General features: G+C 55.5%; 2 protein-coding genes across 2 annotated transcripts in view; one reads left to right on the top strand and one right to left on the bottom strand.

The window, feature by feature from the left end:
• The window catches only part of NMUR1 (neuromedin U receptor 1), a 30,360-nt gene extending 12,499 nt beyond the window's left edge, over positions 1-17,861 (bottom strand). Inside the window, 1 exon segment of the mRNA XM_028508373.2 lies at positions 17,697-17,861. The gene's annotated coding sequence lies outside the window, so the exon portion shown is untranslated.
• Positions 17,862-20,635: 2,774 nt separating this feature from the next.
• Positions 20,636-21,842, top strand: TEX44 (testis expressed 44). Its single transcript, XM_028508837.2, has one exon. The coding sequence runs from the start codon at positions 20,636-20,638 to the stop codon at positions 21,785-21,787; it is 1,152 nt and encodes a 383-aa protein (XP_028364638.1). The 3' UTR covers positions 21,788-21,842.
• Positions 21,843-22,866: the final 1,024 nt, after the last annotated feature.

The following is a 22,866-nucleotide window of genomic DNA, read 5'->3' as shown; positions in this document are numbered from 1 at the left end:
GAACTTCACCCCTTTGACAGTGCGGCTTTCCCTCTGGAAATGTATGGAAACCAGTAGCTCCAATACAGAGGTGAGTTTAACGATATAGTTACGGCCTTCTTGGTAATAACAGAAAATTGGAGGCAACCTATATATATTTTTTGTCTTAACACCTGCAAGTGGAGCATCCTGCATGCCTCCCAGAACCATCTGCCCAAAGGAACCAAGTTACTGATTGCTGATTGGCTTCTTCCAGGGCTGTTAGCGCCCCAGCACTTCGGGGGTACGTCTGTGTGAGGCTCTAGAGGGCTGCGGTGCTTCAGAGAATTCCCTCCGCGGGGCAGAAGATGCAAAGCATGAGCCTGAGTTGGGACCCTCCCCCCGCCCCCACCAGCTGCAACTGAAGTCAGAGCCAGGCCAAGGGGAGGAGACAGGGGCCCCCAAGGAACCGGCTCTCTCCATCACTAGGGGATAAGCGAAATAAGCAATGGGACATGCGCCCTAAGGGGCACTGGGCAGGCATGGGAGAGGCGGAGGCTGACCCCACAAGCCGTCCTGGGGAGGCATCAGGCAAGGTAAGTTGCCGAGAGACGCCGGTGAGGAATTCGGCAGCAGGGAGGGCTGGCTCCCCAGGCACGCGGGTTACTGGGTGGGTTTACGTATGAAGATGACTGTATAACGCGTGTCAAACAGGCAACGGTGGTCGCTTCTAAAGACTTTCATTTTCTAATAAATAAATTTTGGGCCCTGACCAGGTGGCTCAGTTAGTGGGAACACCGTCCCGTACACCAAGAAGCAGCTGGCCGCTCCCCGGTCAGGACACATGACTCGGGTGCAGCGCCGATGCCCGGCTGGGGTGCGCACAGGGGGCAGCTAAGCAACGCTTCCCTCCCACGTCTCTCTCCCTTCCGCTCTCTCTGCAAGCCAGCAAACATTTCCTCAGGGCGGGATTAAGTAAATAAATATATGTACAAATTTTGTGTTGCTTGTATTTTCAGAAACCGATGTTGATTGCTTTTGTGGTCACAAAACACACAAAACAAGTCCGCGGAGGGAGCAGAGAGCGGGGCCTGCAGAGGTCTGCGGAAGCTGCCGGCGACCGGCTCCGGGAGGTGCAGATAAGAGCTGAGCTGAGTCCCAACCCCAGCACTAGGGCAAGAGACCCAGGGCACGGCCTGCGCCGCAGGGGGAGGGGGGGCACGGATCTTGATGTCAGGACAAACGCTGGGGGGGGGGGGCTCTCGGCCCGGGAGGGGGCTCGGGAGGCCTGATGGGGGACAGCTGGGCCCAGGGCGGCAGGCAAGGCCGGGTGCCTGGCTGTGTTTCCTGTGGGCGCCTGCAAGCACGGCTCACACGGGCTGACAGCTTCCTGAATCTCTCTCCGCCTGAGCGCAGTCTTCAGCACGACAGTCTTCAGTGCGCTCTGCTTTAGGCCAAGAGTGCCAAGGACTAGCGCCCCAGAAGCGGCCCTTCTGCGGAGGGACGGAAGTGGGTGCGTGACTGGCCCACGTGGCAGGTGGCTTCCACCTGAGAAGTGGCTGCTCCGGCCGCAGTCAGGTGTTCAGATGACTACAGCCTCACGAAGGACCCTGGGCCAGGACCGCCCAGCTCAGCTGTCCTGGATTCCTGACTCTGAAATCAATAACATAAAATGGTTTAAAAAACAGTGTGATGTAATACAGATTTCCTGTTGTAAGCGGCTAGGTTTTGCAGTCATTTGCCATGTGGCAGTACCGAACCAAGAGTCTCATGTATTCCTGGTAGCAATGTCAAGCGGTGCAGCCGCTTTGGAAAACGGTTCAGTGGTTCCTCAAGGGTTAAACAGAGAGTGACCTTCTGACCCAGCCATTACACACCTAAGGTGCATACCTGAGAGAGATGAACACATGTTCACCCAAAAACGTGTGTGCAAATGTTTACGGCAGCATGTTTACGGTAGTCAAAAGGTGGAAACGGTCCAAGCGCCCACCGAGGACGAATGGAGAAACAGAATGCGGCCTCTTCACACGATGGAGCATTACTGGGCCGCAGAAAGGCATGGAGTGCAGCCTGGCCAGTGCGGCTGGGTCCGGGTCGTCCCACAAGCTGAAAGGTCGCCAGGTCTGCTCTCGGGCAGGGCACGTGCCTGGGTTGCAGGTTCAGTCCCCCATCGGGGCACGTGTGAAGGGCAACCGATCGGTGTTTCACCCCCACATCGATGTTCCTCTCTCCTCTTTCTACCTCCCTCCCCCTCCCTCTTAAAACACACACACACACACACACACACTAAAATAGAAGGAATGAAGTGCAGATACGTGAAATTGCCTGATGGACGTGAACAGTGAAAGATGGGAAAACGCCAGTCACAGAGAACAGGAGTCGATTCCTAGGAACCACCCAGAACCCGGGCAAACCCACAGACACAGAGAGCACATGTGCGCTGTTCTCTCCCGTTCTACCCAAGGGACCCGAGAACCTGTGGGTTTTGGTGTCTGCAGGGGTCCTGGAACCCAGCCCCCATGGATACGGAGGGACAGATGCAGCTTATACTCAGATTTCCCACTGTGGGGGATCAGCCCCCCTAGCTCCCACGTTATTCAAGGGTCACCTGTAGATTAGTGGTGGCTTAGGCTAAGGTGGGGCGGTGGTGGAGGGGAGTGAGAGCGAAAGGGCGTGGGACCTTTTTAGAGGTGATGAACACCTGAAATTCACCAAGGTGATGCCTGCACGTATCTGGGAACACACTAAAAACCACTGAATTACCCATGTTTAATGAGTAAGCTGTATGACATGTGAATAATATCATAATAAAACTGTTTTTGAGAGCAGGGCACCAACACACCACGTTGTCCTCACCCCTAGGTGGCGACTCTGAGGCACGTTCCATTCCCTCACCAGGGCCCAGCGGGATGGAGCCGTTTCCCAAGGCCGAAGCTCACCGGTTAAGAGAACCGTATTTTCTTTCCTCTCTTGTCTCGTTTCTCTACCCCATGCTTTCTGGGATCACATCTCAAACAAACAACTTCACCCAGTTCTTGTCTCAAGGTTTGCTTTCAAGGGAACCCAAACTAAAGCAACCGTGTCCCGTGGATTGGGGGAGGTCAAGCTCCCCGGGCATGGGGCTCATTCTGATCACCGTCAATAGGGAACCCCTGGGGGGTGAGGGACCAGACTGTGCCCCCTGGCCAACTGTCCAGGGCGAAGGCTTGAACCAAAGGCCAGAATACCACGGAGCGGGCCTCAGTCCACACAGCACGCCTGGGGCGCGCCTGGGGAGGCCCTCGCACAGGCTAGCGCGCGTTCAGGCCTGGACACGTGGTGGGGACCGTTGAACAACCCGGGTCTGTCGCTGCCCTTTCCCCTACTGTCAGGTTGTGTCCGACGCGCTCATTTCCCTTTGGGCTTATTTTGCCTGTCCCTGTGGTTAGGCCTCATCTGACCACACAAACCACCAAGACGGAGAAGCAGGAGGTTACACGGGGCTGTGAGGGCAGAGTTCAGCAGACTCTGTGGGAAAGGTCAGACCCTTTGTCTGTGAACTTGACGTATCTGATTGAGGCAAGGCAAAGATTACACAGCCCAGACATAAAGTTAGTGGACACGGCAGGCCCCCAGAGGCCCCTCATGAAGGGGGCCGGCGCGGAGAGGCAGCTCCTGCCCAGTGAGGCCGGGTCCCCTAGGCTGCGACCCTCACCGCCGACTGAGCACAGGCTGAGAGTCGGAGGGGAGGGGGCTGGGCTCGAGCCAGGCTCAGGTTGGGAAATGGGCGCCCGGAACTTTATTCTTTCCCAATTTCAGGCCTGCTCAGCCTCAGTCAAATGCCTCCGCCTTCCAGTAAAGGACAGCGAGTGGGCGTTCATGCCCCCGAGGCTCACACACAGGGTTGCCCGGATCAACAGAGCAGAAGAGCCGGGGTGAGCTCAAAGACTTCACAAGTTGGTCCTAGAAAAATAACTTTTGTTTTTTCTATCTTTTACTGTGATAGCGTTATGCATCGACCTGGCTAGGCTATAGTGCCCGTTCCTTATTCAAACACTAGTGTAAGTGTTGCCGTGAAGGCCTTTGGTGCAGGTGGTTCACATCTGCCGGGAGCGCGTCACCCTCGTCACGTGGGCGGGCCTTCTCCCATCAGCTGAAGGCTTTCGGAGCAAACCCTGAGGTCTTCCCAGAGCAGGACTTCTCTGTCTCAAGACGCGAGCGTTGTGGACTTCTACCGTTGCCAGCCTCCGCTGCAGGTTTCAGATTTGCCAGCCCCCACAGGCGTGGAAACCGGCTCCTGAACATAAAATACAGCTCTAGATGAAGATCTGCTTCTTTTATCCTCACCCAAGGTTATGTTCTCACTGATTTTAGAGAGAAAGGAAGGGAGAGAGAGAAACATCGCTGTGAGAGAGAAACATCAAGCGGTTGCCTCCCGTCCACACCCTGGCCAGGGCTGCACCCACAACCTGGGCGTGTGCCCTGACCAGGGACAGATCCCACAGCCTTTCAGGGCACGGGATGGCGCGCCCACGGACTCCGCCTCCCAGCCAGGGCTCGACATACATCTATCGGTTCAGTTTTTCTGTAGAGCCTTGAAGGACGCCCCCACCCTCAGTGGACGGCAGGCCTCAGAGGTGCCGAGTGGCAGGATACCAAGGACTAGAGTCCACCATTCAGGGGCAGGAGTGTCCCTCTTGGGGGAGACAGTTCCCGAGGTCACAGAGAAACATGTTGGAGGTTTGCTGAGCCTTGCCCTGCTGCTCTGCACCCTGCTGTTGGTTTAACTGAAATGGCCAGAGAACAAAAAGGAACCTTCCCAAAGCTGACCCAAGACCGCGAGATAAACAGAGAAGTGCAGAAAGGACTCACGAAGTGCAGTTCCCGTAGCCAGCTCCCGTGCAAATCACACCGGCCACGCCCCTGCCCTGCCGAAAACCCTCCCAAGGCCCCTGGAGGAATTCCACGTTTAACTCAGCCTGCAGCCCGGCCTTGCCCACCTCGGCTCGCCTCCCCCTCCCCTGAGCCCCCCAGACCACTCTGCCGAGCCACCCCAGCCAGGGCGGAGACTCATCTTTTACTGTAGTACCAGCTACACTGCTAGAATGTTTGAAAATCATTCATTGTCCTAAAACTTAAACAGTCAGCCCTGACTGCTGTAGCTCAGTGGATTGACCATGGGCTGCAAACCAAAGGGTTGCCAGTTCGATTCCCAGTCAGGGCACATGCCTGAGTTGTGGGCCAGTCCCCAGTACGGGGTGCTCGAGAGGCAACCACACACTGATATTTCTTTCCCTCTCTCCTTCTCTTCCCCTCTGTCTAAAAATGAATACATAAAGATTTTATTTATTTATTTTTAAATAAATAAAAGGAGGGAGAAAGAGAGAGAGAAACATCAATGTGTGTTTGCCTCTCACGTGGCCCCCACTGGGGACCTGCCCTGCAACCCAGGCATGTGCCCTGACTGGGAATCAAACTGCCGAACCTTTGGTTTGCAGCCCACGCTCAATCCACTGAGCTACACCAGCCAGGGCTGAATACATAACATCTTAAAAAAAAATGTAAACAATCATTCCGGTTGCTAGGCAGGAGACGGGAGAGGATTTCGGTTGGTAGCTGTGACAGAAACTGCAGGCTACCCAGCCAGTAGCCATTCTCCTCTTTCCCTCTTTCCTCACTCACAGATCCTAGTTTCCTTGTTTTCTAGGTGACCCTTTTTACAGCATGTATCCAGTTAAATGACCACATTTCCCAAATAGAGGAGGCTATTGAGGAGCTGTTGAGTGGGAGTTACGAGAAAATTGTTTAAAAGAGGGACAGAGAGCTGACAAGGGCTATTTTTACCCTCTTCTTAGCTTCTGTCTCCTACTTCCTTTCTGGAATACAGCTGTGATGTCTGGAGCTCCAGCAACCATAATGGGCCCTGAAGTAATCTGTAGTCTAAAACTCACAACATACGGATGGTGGAGCTGCAAGACAGAGGAAGCATGCGTCTCTAGTGATGGGGATGCTATGGAACTTCTGGGCCAGCCCTGGACACGACAGAAGTTTATTACTCTCTTACTTACATGTTTGTCACGGGTCTCTACAGAGAGACAAGAGGGGTCTTATGTATCATCCAGGGACTGATGCTGGTAGAGTAACCACCTTCTTAAACATCACTCTGTCAGAGTTTTGGAGGGTAGCTGGCAATTAGCTATTCAGCCTGGAAGTCACTTAAATCACTCTGCTCATTGGCCAGAACTAGTCCCATGGCCCCATCAAATCAGCTATAAGAAGACCAGGAAACGGGATACTGCCAAGGGCCCAGAAGGCAGCGAGCGGGAAACAGACGGCGTGTACTCATCACTGAGGAGTCAAAGGGAGGTTAAGACTTAGAGGACACGTGTGTGCAGGGACAGCGGGGTAGGCAGGACCCTGGAAGGACAGGGAACTGCCTGGCTCTGCAGGAATGTTTCTGAGAGACGCCCATGAAAGCGAAATGGAATGAGTGAGGATAACACAGAGGGACAGACACTGTGACGGGTGGGGGGACGTGACCCGAGCAAACGGCTGAAGTCTGGCTTGGAAGAAGTCTGGACCATCGCCCTCAGGCTCCGCCACCCTGGTCTTGCCCCCCTCTGTGAGCCCCAGTCCCTCCGTGGCTTCACCGGGCCTTGGGGCCCCATCTGGGCCCGTCCTTGACTTCCTGGAGGGCGGGGTCTTGGTCGTCTTTAGGGAACACAGACCCGACCGGGACCTCCAGCAGACATCCAAGCCCCCGCGCAGCAGGTGCCCAGCAGCAGAAGAGGCCACCGGGCTCCCGGCCGGGAAGAGCAGGGAGGTCACCGACCTGCTGTGTTTCCAGGACACTCCGCTGGGGGCACAAGCGGAAACCTCCCGGGAGGGACTGTCCTAGGGGTTTTCCACCTGACCCCAGGTGCTCCTACCTCCCCACTACCTGGGACCCCTTCCCTAAACCTTTGAACCCTAGGTCTTCCCCTGTTAGCATAGAAGCCCCTGTGGCTTGAGGCCTTCCCCTCTCTGACTCACATTCCTCCTCCTCCTCCTTCTGAGCCCAGATTCTCCAGGAGACGCACCTCTCCAGCGGCGGATGGGGACGCCCCATTCCCTAGTGATGAAGGGGGCCCCCGAGACCCTTGTCCTGCGTCTAGCGGTGGTGCCGGTGGGTGCGTGAGGTCCCCTGAAGTTGGGAGGGTCGGGTGCAGTGTCTCCGCGGGCTCTCACCTTGGTCCGGCAGTGGTCGCTGAAGCCGGCAGGAGAGGGGGCTCCCCTACCTCACAGGAGGAGACAGGAGGTGGGCTAGTGGGGCGCCGTTGTCAGGTTTCTGGGGTTTTTTTCTGGTTTTAAGGACATATGCATTTATTTTTTTATTTCAATATTTTAATCTTTATTATATTCTTTCCATTACCATTTAGTCCCCTTGTCCTCCCTCCCCCCAGCAGTTTTCAATCTTGAGGGTCCAGCAGAGCCACCTAACAGCTGGCTGCAGCCTCCGAGTCCCTGAGCCAGCAGGGCTGTGGCGAGGCCTTAGCATGTGCATCTCCAGCAAGTTCCCAGAGGCGGCGGAAGCTGCTGGGGAGAACCCCGCTTCGAGATCGGGTGGCACAGAAGTTCGGCGCCTGGTTTCCGGTGTGGGCTAGCCTGGGTTTCAATGGCAAATCTGCCCCCTGCTGGCAAGTGTCGTCTTAGACCAGAGAACCCACTTCGGCCTAAATTTCTTCTCTGCTAGATTAACGTGTACACCCACCGAGGTGTTTGCGAGGGTTAAGTCGAGACAGTTTGGGTACATTCTTTAACACGGTTCCTAGCACATATGAGTAATGGGGAAAGGTGCTTTTTCAACTGTTTGAGGTGTGGGAATTTGCTGCAAGGATGCTGCTGTTTGGAGAAGTTGGGTTTTTTCCTTGTTTTGTTTTTAAAAATAAGTCTTAAAGGATTATTTGGCCCTGGCTGGTGTGGCTCAGTGGATTGAGCGCTGGCCTGAGAACCAAAAGGGTCGCGGGTTGGATTCCCAGTCAGGGCACATGCCTGGGTTGTGGGCCAGGCCCCCAGTGGGGGCATCATCAGAGGCAACCACACACTGATGTTTCTCTCCCTCTCTCCCTCCCTTCCCCTCTCTCTAAAAACAAACAAACAAACAAATATTTTTTTAAAAACCTGGAAGATTATCCAGGAAACGTCCTGCTTTTAAAAGTTTTTAAAATTAGGTAAGAGTTAATATCATTAAAAGAGAAATCAAAAGCACTTCTAAGCCCTGGCTGGCGTAGCTCAGTGGATTGAGCGCGGGCTGCGAACCAAAGCATCTCAGGCTCGATTCCCAGTCAGGGCACATGGCTGGGTTGCAGGCCCCGGCCCCCAGCAACTGCACATTGATGTTTCTCTCTCTCTCTCTCTCTTTCTCTCTCCCTTGCCTCCCTAAAAATAAATAAATAAATAGATTTTTTTAAAAAGCACTTCTAATAGTCTAAACCCGGGACCACGTGGAGATGACCCCGTTATCGTTCCCGTCACTCTCTCTCTCCCCCTGGAAGGGGACCGAGCAACCCCTCTGCTGTGCAGCCGGCGCTGCCTCCTCTGGAGGGACTATTTACCCGGTCCCCCTCCGACTTCAGCCTTGACCTTGTGCCTGCCGTTGCCCATGGCATGTGTGTGAACATGACCTGCGAGCAGAAGCTTTGGGAGATACTGCCTATTACCACCTGCTCACTCGCTCTTGACCTCTGCAGTAAGACTGACACCTCTCCAGTCGGCAGGGGCTGTTCCTTCAGCTTGCGTTTGAGAAGGAGGAAGAATTACAACCACAGCCAAAAGGAGCGAAACCACAACCGGCCTCGGAAGGAAATGTAAGGCGAGCAACAAACAGGCCTTCAGGGTCACGAGCTACTGAGAGGCTGAGATGCGTCGTCACTACAGCTACACCCAGGGAAAATGGACTGGAAAACACCCCGCAACAGATGGCTGGCCGAATGAAGTATGATGTGCCTGTATGACGGGAATGCAGCTGTCAGGTGTAGTAATGCCTTAAATTATATTACATTTATGCTTAAATGTATGCAGCTCTTAAATTTATATTTAAGGACGTAGGAAATTGCTCAAAATATTTTTAATAAGTGAACAGAAGCAAAGTTTAAAACTGAAACTACAGTGGGACCCCAATTTTGCAAATAAAAATATACCTTGTAAATATTGGTTGAGGTAAGCTGGGTGGCAATTTTGCCTAACAAATGGACTGGGAGCGGGGAAGACACCTAAATGGTAACAGTGGTTACCTCGAGGTGGCAGAATTAGGGAGGGTCGTTATTCTCTTTTACACGCATCTGTAGTTTCCATCTTGTCTATAATTATCACTTCATGCTTTTTAAAAAATATTTTTAATTTACCTTTTAGAAAGAGAGGAAGGGACGGAGAGAAACATCAACTGGTTGCCTCTCACACGCCCCCAAGTAGGGAATCTGGCCCACAACCCAGGCGTGTGCCCTGGCTGGGAATCTAACTGGAGACCCTTTGGTTCTCAGGCTGGCGCTCAGTCCACTGAGCCACACCAGCCAGACCCATTTGATGCCTTTATAACTTAGCAAAATAGTAGAACTACCCAAGTATGTTTAAAAGAATCGATAGCCGATGGCAGTGTGGAAGGCAGCAGGGTCCAGGCCCCAGTACCTCATGGTGGGGCACAGTCTCCTTAGACCCCGGTGCTGCAGGCACAGACCTAAGCCTAGCAGCTGTTAAGGTCTTGTGAGAATCTGTGTGACTCAAAAAAAAAAAAAAAAAAAAAAAAAAAGATTCACAGGCTTCTCCCTGGCCAGTGTGGCTCATTTGGTTGGAACTTCACCCCGTAGCTGAAAGACTGCAGGTTCAGTTTACTGTCAGGGCACATACCTAGGTTGTGGGTTTGATCCCAGTCTGGGGGTACAATCCCCCCTACAGGAGGCAGTCAATCAGTGTTTCTCTTTCTCTCCCCTTTTTCTCTCCCTTCCTCTCTCTCTACAAGCAATGAAAAAATGTCATCAGGTGAGAATTTGAAAAACAGTTTTTAAAGATTAACTGCTTTCAAACATAAAAATAAAAGTATAATTTAGAAGTGATAATAAAAGTTAAGAATTGCTTAAATGGCCCTGGCTGGTGGCTCCGTGGATGGAGTGCTGGCCTGAGAACCAAAGGGTTGCTGGTTTGATTCCCAGTCAGGGCATATGCCTGGGTTGTGGGCCAGGTCCCCAGTAGGGGGAGCATGAGAGGCAACCACACATTGATGTCTCTCCCTCCTCTCTTTCTCCCGACCTTCCCCTCTGTCTAAAAATAAATAAATAAAACCTTTTTTTAAAAAAAGGGCCCTGGCTGGCGTAGCTCAGTGGATTGAGCACGGGCTGTGAACCAAAGTGTTGCAGGTTCGATTCCCAGTCAGGGTACATGCCTGGGTTGCAGGTCATGACCTCCAGCAACTGCACATTGATGTCTCTCTCTCTCTCTCTCTCTCTCTCTCTTTCTCTCTCTCTCTCTCCCCCCCTCCCTTCCCTCTCTATAAATAAATAAATAAATAAATAAATAAAATCTTTTTAAAAAAAGACAAATGCAGTGACTACTTAATAAGTATGAGCTGCCTTTTGGGGTGATAAGAAAGTTCTGGGACTAAATAATGGTTATGTCACTCTGCATTGTGAATGTACTTAATGCCACTGAATTGTACTTTGAAATGCTTAAAATGATAACTTTTGTGTTATGTATATTTGACCACAAAAGTAAACACCTCAACTACAATGCAAGTCAACTCCTGTATAATTACGTGGAGCTCACATTTGATGTGGGGTTTGGGTGACCTTCAGTGTATCCATTATGATGTGGGTGGGACCCCAAAATAAAGTTGCCCCAGAAGAAGCAATGGTTGTTAATGATACATGTTTTCCTGCTACTGGGCACCTTGTGGAGTGACAGTAAATGAGCAGCTTTAGGGTGGGGGTGCGGTGAAGTACGGGGTGCAAACCTCCTCCCTCACCCTGCTGTTCGGGGCCTGGGTCTACGCCTCCCACCCCAGGAGGAATCAGCGGCCTACAAAGGTGGTACCCTCCTGCAATGCCACAGAGTGGACACTGAGGGGCAGCAGAGAGCCAGGCCAGGCTGGGGTGGGGGGCTGTCCTCACATCCTCCGCTCTCCCCCCAGTCCCCCCACTTCTGACCATCCCTGCCACCAAGATAGTCGCTTCAGCTTGATTGTCAGAAGATGGTGCCATTTCTCTAAAGGAAACTGTTTTACAAGTAAAACCTATGATCGCACAGGTCCTTCCAGGGGACCCTTCAAGAACGTTCCAGCTAGACCAGTTTTCACATGTTTTAACACATCTGATCATTTAAAACAATTTCTTGTTTTCCTGTTTTCAATTTCTCTAGCCAGTCCGTGGCTGACTTCAGGGACAGACCTAACAAAACGCACACCCTATTTTCGTGGGGGTCAGTCTCAGACGTTTCTCCTGATACGCAATGTGCGTTTAAGAGCCTAGAACAACTCTTCAGCAGCAGCGAGGCCGGTGGCACAGGCCGCTCCTCACAGAACTGAGGTTAGCTTTGTGCCACAAATGCCCCCGGAGAAACCGTCCCGTAGAAGGCGGTGGTCGTCGCAGGTCTCTTCTGAAATGTCCTAGCTGCTGCTGGACAAAATGCCTCAGAACGTGAGTAGTTCAAAGCAAGCATTACTATTATCGTTGTTGTTGTTGTTATTATTATTTGGGCTGGACTCAGCCAGATGGTTCTTCTGCTAGTCTGTGTGGCTGCAGTCTGGGGGCTGGGTGGTCCAGGTCCCGGATGGCCCCACTCACGTGCCTGGCGTTTGGCTAGAGGGGTGAGGGCAACCGGACACCTTAATCTCGTTATCCAGCAGACCAGTCCCGTGAAGTGAGGGACTGAACTGTGTCCCCCGAAATTTGTTATGTTGAACCTTTAATCCCCAAGGTGACTGCATTTAGAGCTAGGCCTTTAAGGAGGTAATTAGGTTAAAGGAGGCAATAATCATAGGACCCTAATCTAATAACATTCATATTCTCTTTTTTTTTAGATTTTATTTATTTATTTTTAGAGAGGAAAGGGAGGGGAGAGAGAGAGGGGGAGAGAGAGAGAGAGAGAGAGAGAGAGAGAGAGAGAGGGAGAGAAACATCAATGTGCGGTTGCTGGGGGCCGTGGCCTGCAACCTAGGCATGTGCCCTGACTGGGAATCAAACCTGCAATGCCTGGTTTGCAGCCCGAGCTCAATCCACTGAGCTACGCCAGCCAGGGCAACATCCATATTCTTATAAGAAGACAAAGAGACAGCGGAGTCCCACAGCTCTCTCCCTCTCCCGCTCTGCACGTAAGAACACAGAAGAGGCCCTGAGACGGCCCGGGGAGAAGGCAAGTGTCTGTAAGTCAGGAAGAGAAGCCTCATCAGAAACCAGTCCTGCCAACACCTTGATCTTGTACTTGCAGCCTCCGGAACTGCAGAAAACGTCCTACAGCGGTCCCCAGCCCTGGGGCGTGCACCAATACTGGGCTGTGGCCTGTTAAAAACCTGTCCTTGGGTGAAAGTCACCGGAGCTCTGCCTCCTGTGTGTGCCCCCCACCCCACCCCCCGGTCTTCCATGAAACCTGTCCTGGTACCACATAGACTGCTGTTCTGTTACAGCAGCCCCAGCTGACAGTACCAAAGGGCTTCTTGGTCAAACAAGTATGAAAAATACATGTTCAGTATGACCTTCGCCCCTTGGAAATTCATGAAGCTCTGTGGCCTTTTAAAGGCTCAGAGAAGTTCTCATCAAAGAAACCTACAGTTCAGCACAGTGTTTCCTGGTTTTATTCAAACGTGAGGTCCTTTTCCAGCACCTACGATCAGCAAGAGAAGCTATATTCACTTCCAGGGCTGCTGCAACCGACAACCACTAACTGGATGGCCTTATTCTCTCATGGTTCTGGCCCCCAGGGTCAGAGATCAGGGTGTGGGCAGGACTGGTTCCTTCTGGAGCTCCGAGGGGGTGACCTCCATGCCTCTCTCCTCGCTTCTGGAGGCTACCAACGCCCTCCGTGTCCTCGGCTTGTAGGTGCGTCACTAGCTCCCGCCTCCACCTCCGTCTTCCCATGGACTTCCCTTCTGTGTCTCATTCTCAGTTCCTCCCCTTTCTCTTCTCAGGAGCCCAGTCATCGGGTGTAGGGCCCGCCCTAAATGCAAGATGATCCGGTTATGTCACACCGCACTGTGAATGTCCTGAATGCCACTGAATTGTACACTTTAAAATGGTTAAAACGGTAAATTTTATGTTCTGTATATTTGGCCGCAAAAAGAAACACCTGAACTGCAATGCAAGTCAACTCCTGTATAACAACCTGGGACCCCCATTTGCTGTGGGGTTTGGCTGAGCTTCAGTGTGTCCACTATGATGTGAGTGGGGCCCTGAGATAAATTGCCCTAGAAGAGGCAAAGACCCTCACTTCAAATAGTTCACACTCAAGTTTGCAGGCCGACCTGTCTTTTGGGGACCATAACTGGCCTCCATGCAGAAGCCAAAGGACACCCAAGGTGGCTGGCTGAGCGTGGACACAAAGCAGGAGTGAGTGGGGCCCCTCGAGGTGTCTGCAGGCTGAGGGTCCGTCCCCTCCGGGGGACACGCTGGAAAGAGCACTCTCCCGGACACACTGCTGTCTGGGGAAAGTCGGGACTTACTGTTCTGCCCACTCAAAGCCTGAAGTGGACTTCCTGACCCTGTTCTTCCTGCTTTGCCCTGGAAGATAGAGCCCGTCTTTCTGGAAAACACTGATGCTCAGCCATGGTAGCAATGTGGCGGGCAGGCTCTTACAGGGCTGTACTTCTAGAAGCTTCCTCCCAAGTCTTCCCAAAGCTCTGCTTCCTCCATGCCTCTCTCCTACCCAGAACCCTCCACCACCCCTCAGCCTCCAGGAGGAAGTGAGACCCCCTCCCTTCAGGGACAGCCTTCCCGGCTCCGCCAGAGTGCCCCCTCTGGTGGCCCCTCTTGCTGCCCTGGTGTCTTCCACCTGGATTGCATCCCTGCCCACCCAACCCTCTCCCTGTCCACACTGTTTGCCTACAAGCCACTCCGCAGGTGAGTTCCCGGATCCTCAGGCCCCTGGGATGCAAATGACCAAGAGGGCCCGGATCTTACCCGGTGGGGCCCAGAGAATGTATGCGTGTGCATTGGCCGGGGGGGGGGGGGGGGGGGGGCATATCTTCCATCACTTCCCCAGGCCGGTTCTTCCTGACTTAAAAGCCTAAAAATACTAGTTTACAGCCAAGGCTCAGTGAGGAGCTCCCTCTCAGAGCAGTAACCCTGGGCAAGCTGGGTCTGAGCTGGAAGAACCCCTCTCCGCGCTCCTTCTGAGCTGAGGGGCCCCTGGTGGGAGGAGAGAAGGGTCAGTAATGAGTCCCAGGCCTGGGAGACACAAGGGTCAGACGGGTCACCGCTCACAGGATGCACCAGGGATGAAACAAAGCTGGCTCCATGCAGAGTCCCAGCACTGCCCCTGCCCCCCAGCTGTCACCCTGTGAATGCCCAGCAGGTCACGGGGGGCTGGGAGGGAGCTGGGGAGCCCGTGCCCTGAGACACCCCCCCCACAACCCCATGGTTTGGCTTCTGGCTGGCCCTGTCCGGAAGTCCTGCCAACACCCTCGACCTGCACACTTCTGGGAAGGTGCCTTTGGCCCCCCGGGTTGTGCTGTGACAACAGACTGATGCCTCGTCTCCCAAATCGGATGGTTCATTTTTTGCAAGGAGACACCTATCGAACTCCGTTGGGATTCCACTGGAGGGCCTAATCTTCCCCAAGAGCTCTGTGTCAGCCGCTGGGGCTGCCATCCCAAAGCACACGGACCGGGGCTTAAGCAGGGGACACGTGCTTTCCCACTGTCTGGCGGCTCGCGTCAGAAACCCAGACGCTGGCGGCTCGTCCCCTCGGAGGGCTGCCAGGGAGGCGGCGGCTCCTGGCCTCGCTCCGGCCACCGCGATTTGCGTGTGTCTGCTTCCGAAGTGCCCCTTCCAAAAGGGCAGCAGTCACGCTGGACGAGGGCCCACACAGGGACCTCGTTCTGACTCAGTCTCCTCTTTAAAGACCCAGCCTCCAAATGCAGTCGCACTCTGAGATGCTGGGGCTAGGATTCTAAGGGGATGCACTCCAGACACCCAGGAGTACATGAGAAGGGTGGACGGGGTGGGGGGGGGGCACACGCAGGCAGAGGGATCGTGGCCTCTCAAGGCCAGTCTGCACCACAGATCCCTCAGAGCCCGCTCAGACCACTGCACAGCCACCGAGCAGGCCTCCGAGGGGCTTGGGGTGGCCCACCCCACTCCCTGGGCTCTGAGGCAGGCCCATGCTGGGCACACCCGGTGGGGGGGAGCCCTCCCGCCCCTTGTCCCCCACCCCATCCCTCTCAGAAAGCAGGCAGGCACCCTGGCTGGCATAACTCAGCAGATTGAGCTCAGGCTGTGAACCAAAGGGTCACCAGTTCTATTCCCAGTCAGGGCACATGCCTGGATTGCAGGCCAGGTCCCCAGTGGGGGCCACATGAGAAACAACCACACATTGATGTTTCTCTCTCTTTCTTTCTCCCTCCCTTCCCCTCTCTAAAAATAAATAAATAAATCTTAAAACAGAGAAAGAAAGAAAGCAGTCAGGCCAAACCTAAGGGTGGGGAGAGACCAGGGCAAACCCTAGAGATGCACGTGGCCCAAGGGCCGGGGCAGCCCGAGGGGGTGTACATATGGTGCGGGGAGGGCTGAAGCACCCCTTTGTCTCGGGGATGGACGTGGGAGGGGTCTCTCAGTCCAGCTGCCTTCCCCCTGCTGAGTGGGTGTCTGGGTGGCCCCAGGAATCCTATTTGCATACAAGGGCCAGGCTTCTGGGAGACTAGGAAGAAGGAATTCATTTTAACTTGCAAATTTGTTCTAACACTTAAAGTAGTCTTTACTCATTGTTGAAAGGGCAAGTGAAGAAAAGCTGGAAAGAAAAACTTGCCCAGGACCCACCACTAGAAGTCTCTGGCTCTGTGTCCTCACTTGTTATTTGACGGCATTCCGGATCTCCTCTTCCTGGGAGCAGGAACGGGGGCTGACTGCCGGGCAGCCAGTTAGAAAAAGCAGCGCGCCAGGAGAAAACAACGTTACGTCACTGACAATGTCACAACCTAAAGATCATTCATTTTTTTATCTTCTACTTCTGTGATTACTAATACATTTGAATATTTTCCTTTGTTTATTAGTCGTTTAGATTTCTTTGGTGGATGGTCTGTTCCGGCTTTTGCATACTGTGTTGCTGGGTATTTTACAGTGTCTGATCATCTGTTTGGGATCTTCATATACACGGAGAGATGAACTCTTCATCGGATTTGCAGTGAATATTTTTTTTCCCCAAGTTTGTGGTTTGGTCTTAAAATTTTTAGAGCGTTTTTTGATCTATGTCTATTTTCCCCTTCAGAATTTCCTTACTGGCTTTTATGTTCAGAAAGTTCTTCTCCCTCCCCAAATCAAATATTTCCTTTTCGTTTGCTTTTGATCTTTCTCCTTCTCTTTGCATTTACCTCTTTAAAAGCTGAAAGTGAAAGTGGGAAACTAACCTAGTGTTTTTCCAGATATTGAATACTTAACCAGCTGTCCCAGCGCCATTTTGTAACCCAGCCCCTCCACTGTCTCCGTGTCCCCAAAGGCAGTCAGTCACCTGCTTCACGCCAGTGTCCAGGAGAAACACACACACACACATACCCCCTCGAGTTCCCCTGGCTGCCAGCACTCACACAAAAGCACTGGCGAACAAGGTGTGATTGCTGATGTGGTGGAGAAGGTGAGGAGGGGTGTACTCTGGAGACCTCAGCACAAACAACTTAAAAATTCCCTCCAGATATTTCTGTTCTGGGGAGCCGTTCCTGCTGCACCCCCAGGGAGGCCTGGCTGCTCCTCTCTAACTTGGCCCGCCCTTCCCAGGAACCTCAGAAACATCGCCCCCATCTCCTGCAGGGCTGCGGGGCCGGCCCCAACCCAGCTCGCTCCAAACAAAGGTCCTCGGGCTACTGGCAACCACCTCCTCAGGAAGCTAAGAATGCCTTTGGGGTCTCAGCCCCAACCCCCTGGGGCTGATTAACCTGTTTCTTCCAAACACACCCAGTGGATGTTCTAGGTGGAATTCTTGCACCATCTGCTAAGGACGCCCAGGTTGCTGTCTCGGGTGTCTTGAACAGGCAGGAAGCGCGAGTTTGGGAGGACCCCAAATCTGGAGACCCCCTCAGAGAGCTCATATGAAAAGAGGCTGCCTCGGAAGCCCCAGCGCAGCCAGCCAAAGGTGCAAGCCCCCAGGGGCCTTCTCAGGGCCCCCCAGGGTGGCCTCGCTGGCAGGCAGGGCCCACAGTGCCCCCTTCTCAAGGTGGACGGGGCCATGGAGGACGTGCTCTGGGAGGCTCCAGGCCCACACCCCCAAGAGCTACCGTGGGAGGCCGAGGAGTGGCCAGACCCCAATGGCCACCAGGAGCAGCTAGAGGAGTGACCACGGCCAACATTGCCCGTCACGGCAGCTGCAGAAAGCAGGTAGCAGCATCAGGGACTCGGGAGAAAAGAGGGCTGGTACCCCTCAGGTGGGGGGACGCCAGTTCTACAACATTGGTCTGCCGAGTCAGGCAGAGGTCGAGGGTCAGGGGTCACGGGCATGGGCGGAAAGCCTGGCCCTCGCCCCAGCTCTCCCCCCCACCACCGTGGCTGAGCCACCGTGGCCTCATCCGCAACAGGGGTGATGACAGTACTTACCACAGGCGTTGTCGGGAGGACTGGGTAGCTCAGGGACTGAATGCCTGTGAAGAGTGAACACTTCACAGCTGGGCGTCACCATCAGATGCTCCGTCAGCTCCCCAGGATCTGACATCGCAGCGTCCGCAGGGCCAAGTCCTCCTGGTGGCTCCGGGTGGGGGCTCCTTCCCTCACCTCTTCCAGCTTCTCCTGGTGGCCCCAGGCGGCCCCCGCCACGAGGCACTCCAGTCTCTGCCTCCGTCTCCCCGAGGCCATTTCCCATGTCTGCCTGCGTCTTCTCCCTTTCCCCTCCCCCTCACCGTGTCACTTGTACCCTTGAGGTTTTATTTTGTGGAGATGAGTGAGTCAGTGTTACAGAAAGAATTTATTGCTCAGATTTCCCAAGATGAGGGGCATGCACCGCCACACCGGGCCACGTGAGAGACACCAAGGCGGCCGGGGCGGGGGGGGCAAAGGGCTGGAGCGAGGGGAAGGCCTGGGCCGGAGCCTTCACTGGGGTTCGCACGGGAAAGGCAAGGCGGGCAAACGGAACAGTTTAGGGCCAGCTGGTGTGAATAACGCTGATGAACTTGGAGCTAAGGCGATGGTGTCTGGACGCCTGGTACCCGGCCTGGGATGACTCGGGGGCCGGGGCAATAACAGATGCGAAGGTGTGTGAGGGCTCCCCCTCGGACTGGCCCGTCTGCGCAGCAAAGGGGTGGTCCCCGCAACTGATTTGCAGGAGAAAGGTAAACAGTTGGGCCCGTGGTTTGGCCGTGATTAATGGATGCCAGATAGACATGCAGCATCTTCACAAAATAAATAAAACAAAAACCATAACAGTTCTCCTCTCGTAGGAAGACACTAGTCCTTGGATTCAGGGCCCACCCTAACTCTGGAGGATCTCAAGACCCTTAATTTAACTCCGTCTGCAGAGACCGGCCACACGCACAGGTTCCAAGGTGGGATATGGGTGTGTCTTTGCCGGGGCAGCGGGGGCGGGGGGGGGGCACAACTCAACCCACCACAGACTGCAGTGGGCTAAACTGGTCTGTAGTTCTCTGTTCACTAGTGTAGCCCCTGGGCGCAAGATGACAATGTTTGCTTTCTCAGGCGACTACACCTACAGTGCTCAGTCTGAGCAGGTGGCGTTAGCTGAGTGCCCTTGCCGAGGAGGAGGAGTCTGAGGGAGGGTGTGGGAGGGACCCTGTGGGGTGGTGCCTGGACCAGGGTGGGCAGCAGTCTTGGGATGGAGAGGCCGGAAGCCAAGGCAGGAGGGAGCAATGGCCCCAGTGGCCAGAGGAACCAGGGTGTTCAGGGGAGGTAGGATGGTGGGGCCTGGGGTTCTCGGGAAATTTTAGGCTAGGGATGCCATTCCTTGAGCTGCCTGTGGCTGTGTAGCAAAAAGCCCTGGCTCCACTGGCTGAAATAATTTGGAAACAAATCTCCCATTACAGAAAGGCTGGTGGCTGGGGGCTTCAGGTACAGTGTGATCAAGGCTTTGCCCTGCTTTTCTGCATTCCTTCTGGCTCCACCATTCTCTATGTGGGGCTTTCTCTCAGGCCAAATACCCCTGTGGTCACAAGAGGCCCAAGGAGACATGACTGTGTACAAGAGCAGAGGAGGACCACACGTTCTTGGGTCTGCTAATGAGCAAGGAAACTTTCCAGAGGCCCTAGCAGACCCCACCTCATTCCCAGGCCTGGGCATGATCCAGTCACCATTCCTGGAGCAGGACTAGGGACAGATCCCCTATGTCGCTACGCACCTCCTGCTGCGGGTGTCCCAGATCAGTGACTCCTGTCACCCACACACTAGTGCAGCAGAGGGTCTAGGGCTAACCTGCCTCAAGGGCAAAAGGCACCAGGTGCCCCAGGGAGCCTGGCAAAAGGGCCATTCCCCTGGGGCGCTCGCCCTGGTGTGGGCAAAGCTGAGAGCCGCTCACGGCAGCAACTACAGGAGTACGGCTCATGGGGCAGGGCATGGGTTTCTGCTGAGTGCGGCCTGGGAGATGACCGGGGAGGCACCACGGGCACATGTCCCCTCCAAAGGAGTCCTGGGCTTCCTTGGGAGAAAGACCCCTGAGGGGGCAAATCAGCCGTGAGCCCCTGACAGCAGCCTGTCTGAAACAGGAGGCTCCTCAGCATCATCGCGCTAAGACTCCGGGCTCTGGTCTTCCTCGGGCTGCGCCGACCTTTGTCCTTTCCTGTGCCCCCGGCCCAGCTGAGCAGGGAGACGTGGGGATTCTTTATCCCGAACCACAAGGGTTAATCCCTGTCCTACTTTATCCGGGCTGCAGGTTTGGTGACCGGTTCACAGACAGGCGTCTTCTCCCAGCGGCCTCACCTGGAGGAGGGGACAGAGAGCTCGGTGGGTCTCTCTTCCTAGGGCACTGACCCCATTCACCAGGGCTCCACCCTCCTTACCTAACCCCCTCCCCGTCCCTGCCTCCTAACGCTAGTGCGCTGGGGACAGCCTCCAACATGTGAACTTGTGGGGGGGGGGTGCAGATACAGACACCCATCTATAGCACCCACGGTCAGGGCCACCCCAGGCCCTTAGCCCCCACCTGTCCCTACTCACCGCTGCGGGGACACTGGCTCTCCGCAGGAAGGCTGGTGTGGACAGGGAGCTGCTGGGCGTGGTCGGTCCCTTATAGAGTTTATTATAAGTTGACAGCTGCATCCCATTCATTCTCCTTGGTCGGAGTCACGCCATCGTGATTCCCTGTGGCGCCTGCACACACACACCTCCGCCCTTTTCTCTCCTCACGCACCTGCAGGCGTGGCTACCGACAGTCCCCGGGGACTGGGCCCACTGACGCAGCCACTCTGAGGCTCAGGACCCTTGCTCTGCAGGTGCCTGTGACATCTCCAGGTGCCCACAGCCCCCTGTGACCTCATCGCCCGGACAACTCAGCCCAGCAGGGCCATCACCCAGCTCAAGCACAGAGGGCCTGGATGACCACCGAGCCCTCGGGAAAAGCCGGCCTCCCCACACATGGTGACCACGGGTCTTCTGGGAGCCCAGCAGCGGGGGCCCAGAGTCAGGCCTCCCTCCCTGCAGGTGTCCCAGCGGCCGGCGCCGCAGCGTCCGAGGCACGGCAGGATGTAGACCAGGCCTCCACCGAGGCAGCTGCCTCCAGGCCCGAGTCAGCGTCTGGGGCTGAGGGTCGGCTTGAAGATGAGGCTTCGGCTGGGCACGGGCAGCAGCCCAAGGCGGCCACGGGCCGGCTGGCCTTCCTGGTTCCAGACTCCCCGAAATTATCTGTGAGCCTCCAGAGCCCAGTGTGGGACGGGCCAGCGCAAGATTGGCAGGCGACACAGAGCCCTCGGGTTTCCCAAAGTGAGCCCCTGGGTGAGAAAGCGACACCGCGGGCGAGCGTCCCAGGCAGGGAGGAAGACTTGGGTCCTCCACCCACCCCTAGTGCTCAGGTATGGTTCCCCCAAAACGTTCCCGCCGTGAGCACTGCGGACGCAGACAGCCAGCCTGATGTTCCGGCCGCCGGCACCGTGACCGCTGCTGAGAAACCTGAGGGTCCGGCGGCCTTGAGCCCTGACACTGAGGCACCGCCATCAGCTGAGCCCCAGGCAGTGACCGAGGGGCATTCAGTGGACCGCTCAGGAGTCCCACAGGCTCTGCCGCTCCCCCCCGGCCCAGGGGGCAGTGCCCCGACCTTGCCTGGGGCCCCCACGGAGGCCCTGGAGTGGAGGCCCCTGGACTCCAGCCTGTACGGGGCCGTGGAGGAGAACCCTTACATGCGCTCCGTGACCAGCTTGCTGGCCGTGGGCGAGGTGTCCGTCGGCTTGCTGACAGACGTCCTGGTCTGGTCTGAGACCACCATGGACGTGGCCACGGGCGCCCTGGTAACCGAACGCAGCTCCGCGACCAACGTGCCCTGCGGCCAGGGGCCAAGACTGCACTTGGACTCCAGCCTCCTGCAGGGTGCCAGCGCAGCCTTCTCCTGGCTGCTGGCGGGCACGGGCTTGGTCCTGCGCTCCGTCACCCACTTGCTGGAGAGGGTGGAGCAGAGGACAGCAGAGGGCATCTGCTCGGCCATGCGCTACCTGACCAGCCACCTCTCCGGGTACCATTCTGACCTCTACCTGTGACTAGACCCTGTGCAGAGTGCCCCAGGACGGGCTCGGCAGCCTCCCGGGCCCCGGGCCCCTCGCGCCCTGCTCCCCTCGCACCCTGCTCCCTCGCTCCATACCTGCCCTGGACGCTTCTCCCCAAACTGGGCAATAAATCACCAGCAGCATTTATTTTCCAAGCGCCAGCCTTATCCTTTGTTCACGGAGTGCGGGGGTGGGGGGGCACTGGGTGGAGGGACAGGAGAGGGCCAGGGTGTGCTGGAGACAGACGTGTATCCCCTGAGGGCTTCTCAGGTGGCTCCACTCAGGGGCCGAGGACAAAGTGCAGAAGTGACCAAACCTGTGCAGGGGAGGTGGGCAGGGGAGGGGTCTCGGACCTGCGAAGATTGATCTTGGCTGGACCTCCAACCAGGTAAGTGCGTTCTGAGGAAGTGAGACCTGACCCTTCCCCAGAGCCTCCAGGCCTGGCAGGCTCAGGCTGCCTTGCTGGGGTCTGTCCAAGAGGGGGCAACAGCACTGAGCCAGGCCAGTGTGGGTTCAAACCCCGGTGCCACTGCTGGCCCCGGGCCTGTCACTTCTCCCTCTGGACTCTCCTCCGTAGAATGGATGACAAAGCCACACTGTGAAGATGTCGTGAGACAAAAGGGAACCCTTGTAGGTCCCAACACAACACATGCCGCGTGGCACTTAACGAGGTCTCACATTTCAACCGCCACTATTCTCATCCTCCAGCGAGCCAGGCACAAGGTAGGGACGAGGGTGCACACAGTGTGACCAGCCATCCCAGTTTGCCTGGGATGAGCAGAGCTCCTGGGACACAGGACTTTCAGATTCAGAACCAGCGAAACCCCAGGCAAACCAGGACAGCGGGGTCCCCCTGGACCCAGCTCTCTTTACATGGCTTTCACTTTCGTCTGTGACTCTGTGTCCACCTTGGAAAGGCAGCCACCTGCTTTGGAAATCCACCAACCTACCCTCTGGCTGGATACAGTGTCACGCTGGTCATGTGACCGGGCAACTGGAGCTCCCAGTGGACCTCAGCCCCACTCCCACCCTTGGCCGGGTGTGTTACGCAGGCCACACCCCGCACCCCTTCA

Source organism: Phyllostomus discolor, chromosome 4, assembly GCF_004126475.2.
Source record: "Phyllostomus discolor isolate MPI-MPIP mPhyDis1 chromosome 4, mPhyDis1.pri.v3, whole genome shotgun sequence".
NCBI lineage: Eukaryota > Metazoa > Chordata > Mammalia > Chiroptera > Phyllostomidae > Phyllostomus > Phyllostomus discolor.
The sequence above is the reverse complement of the archived record's forward strand: the minus strand, read 5'-3'. Positions and strand labels throughout refer to the sequence as shown.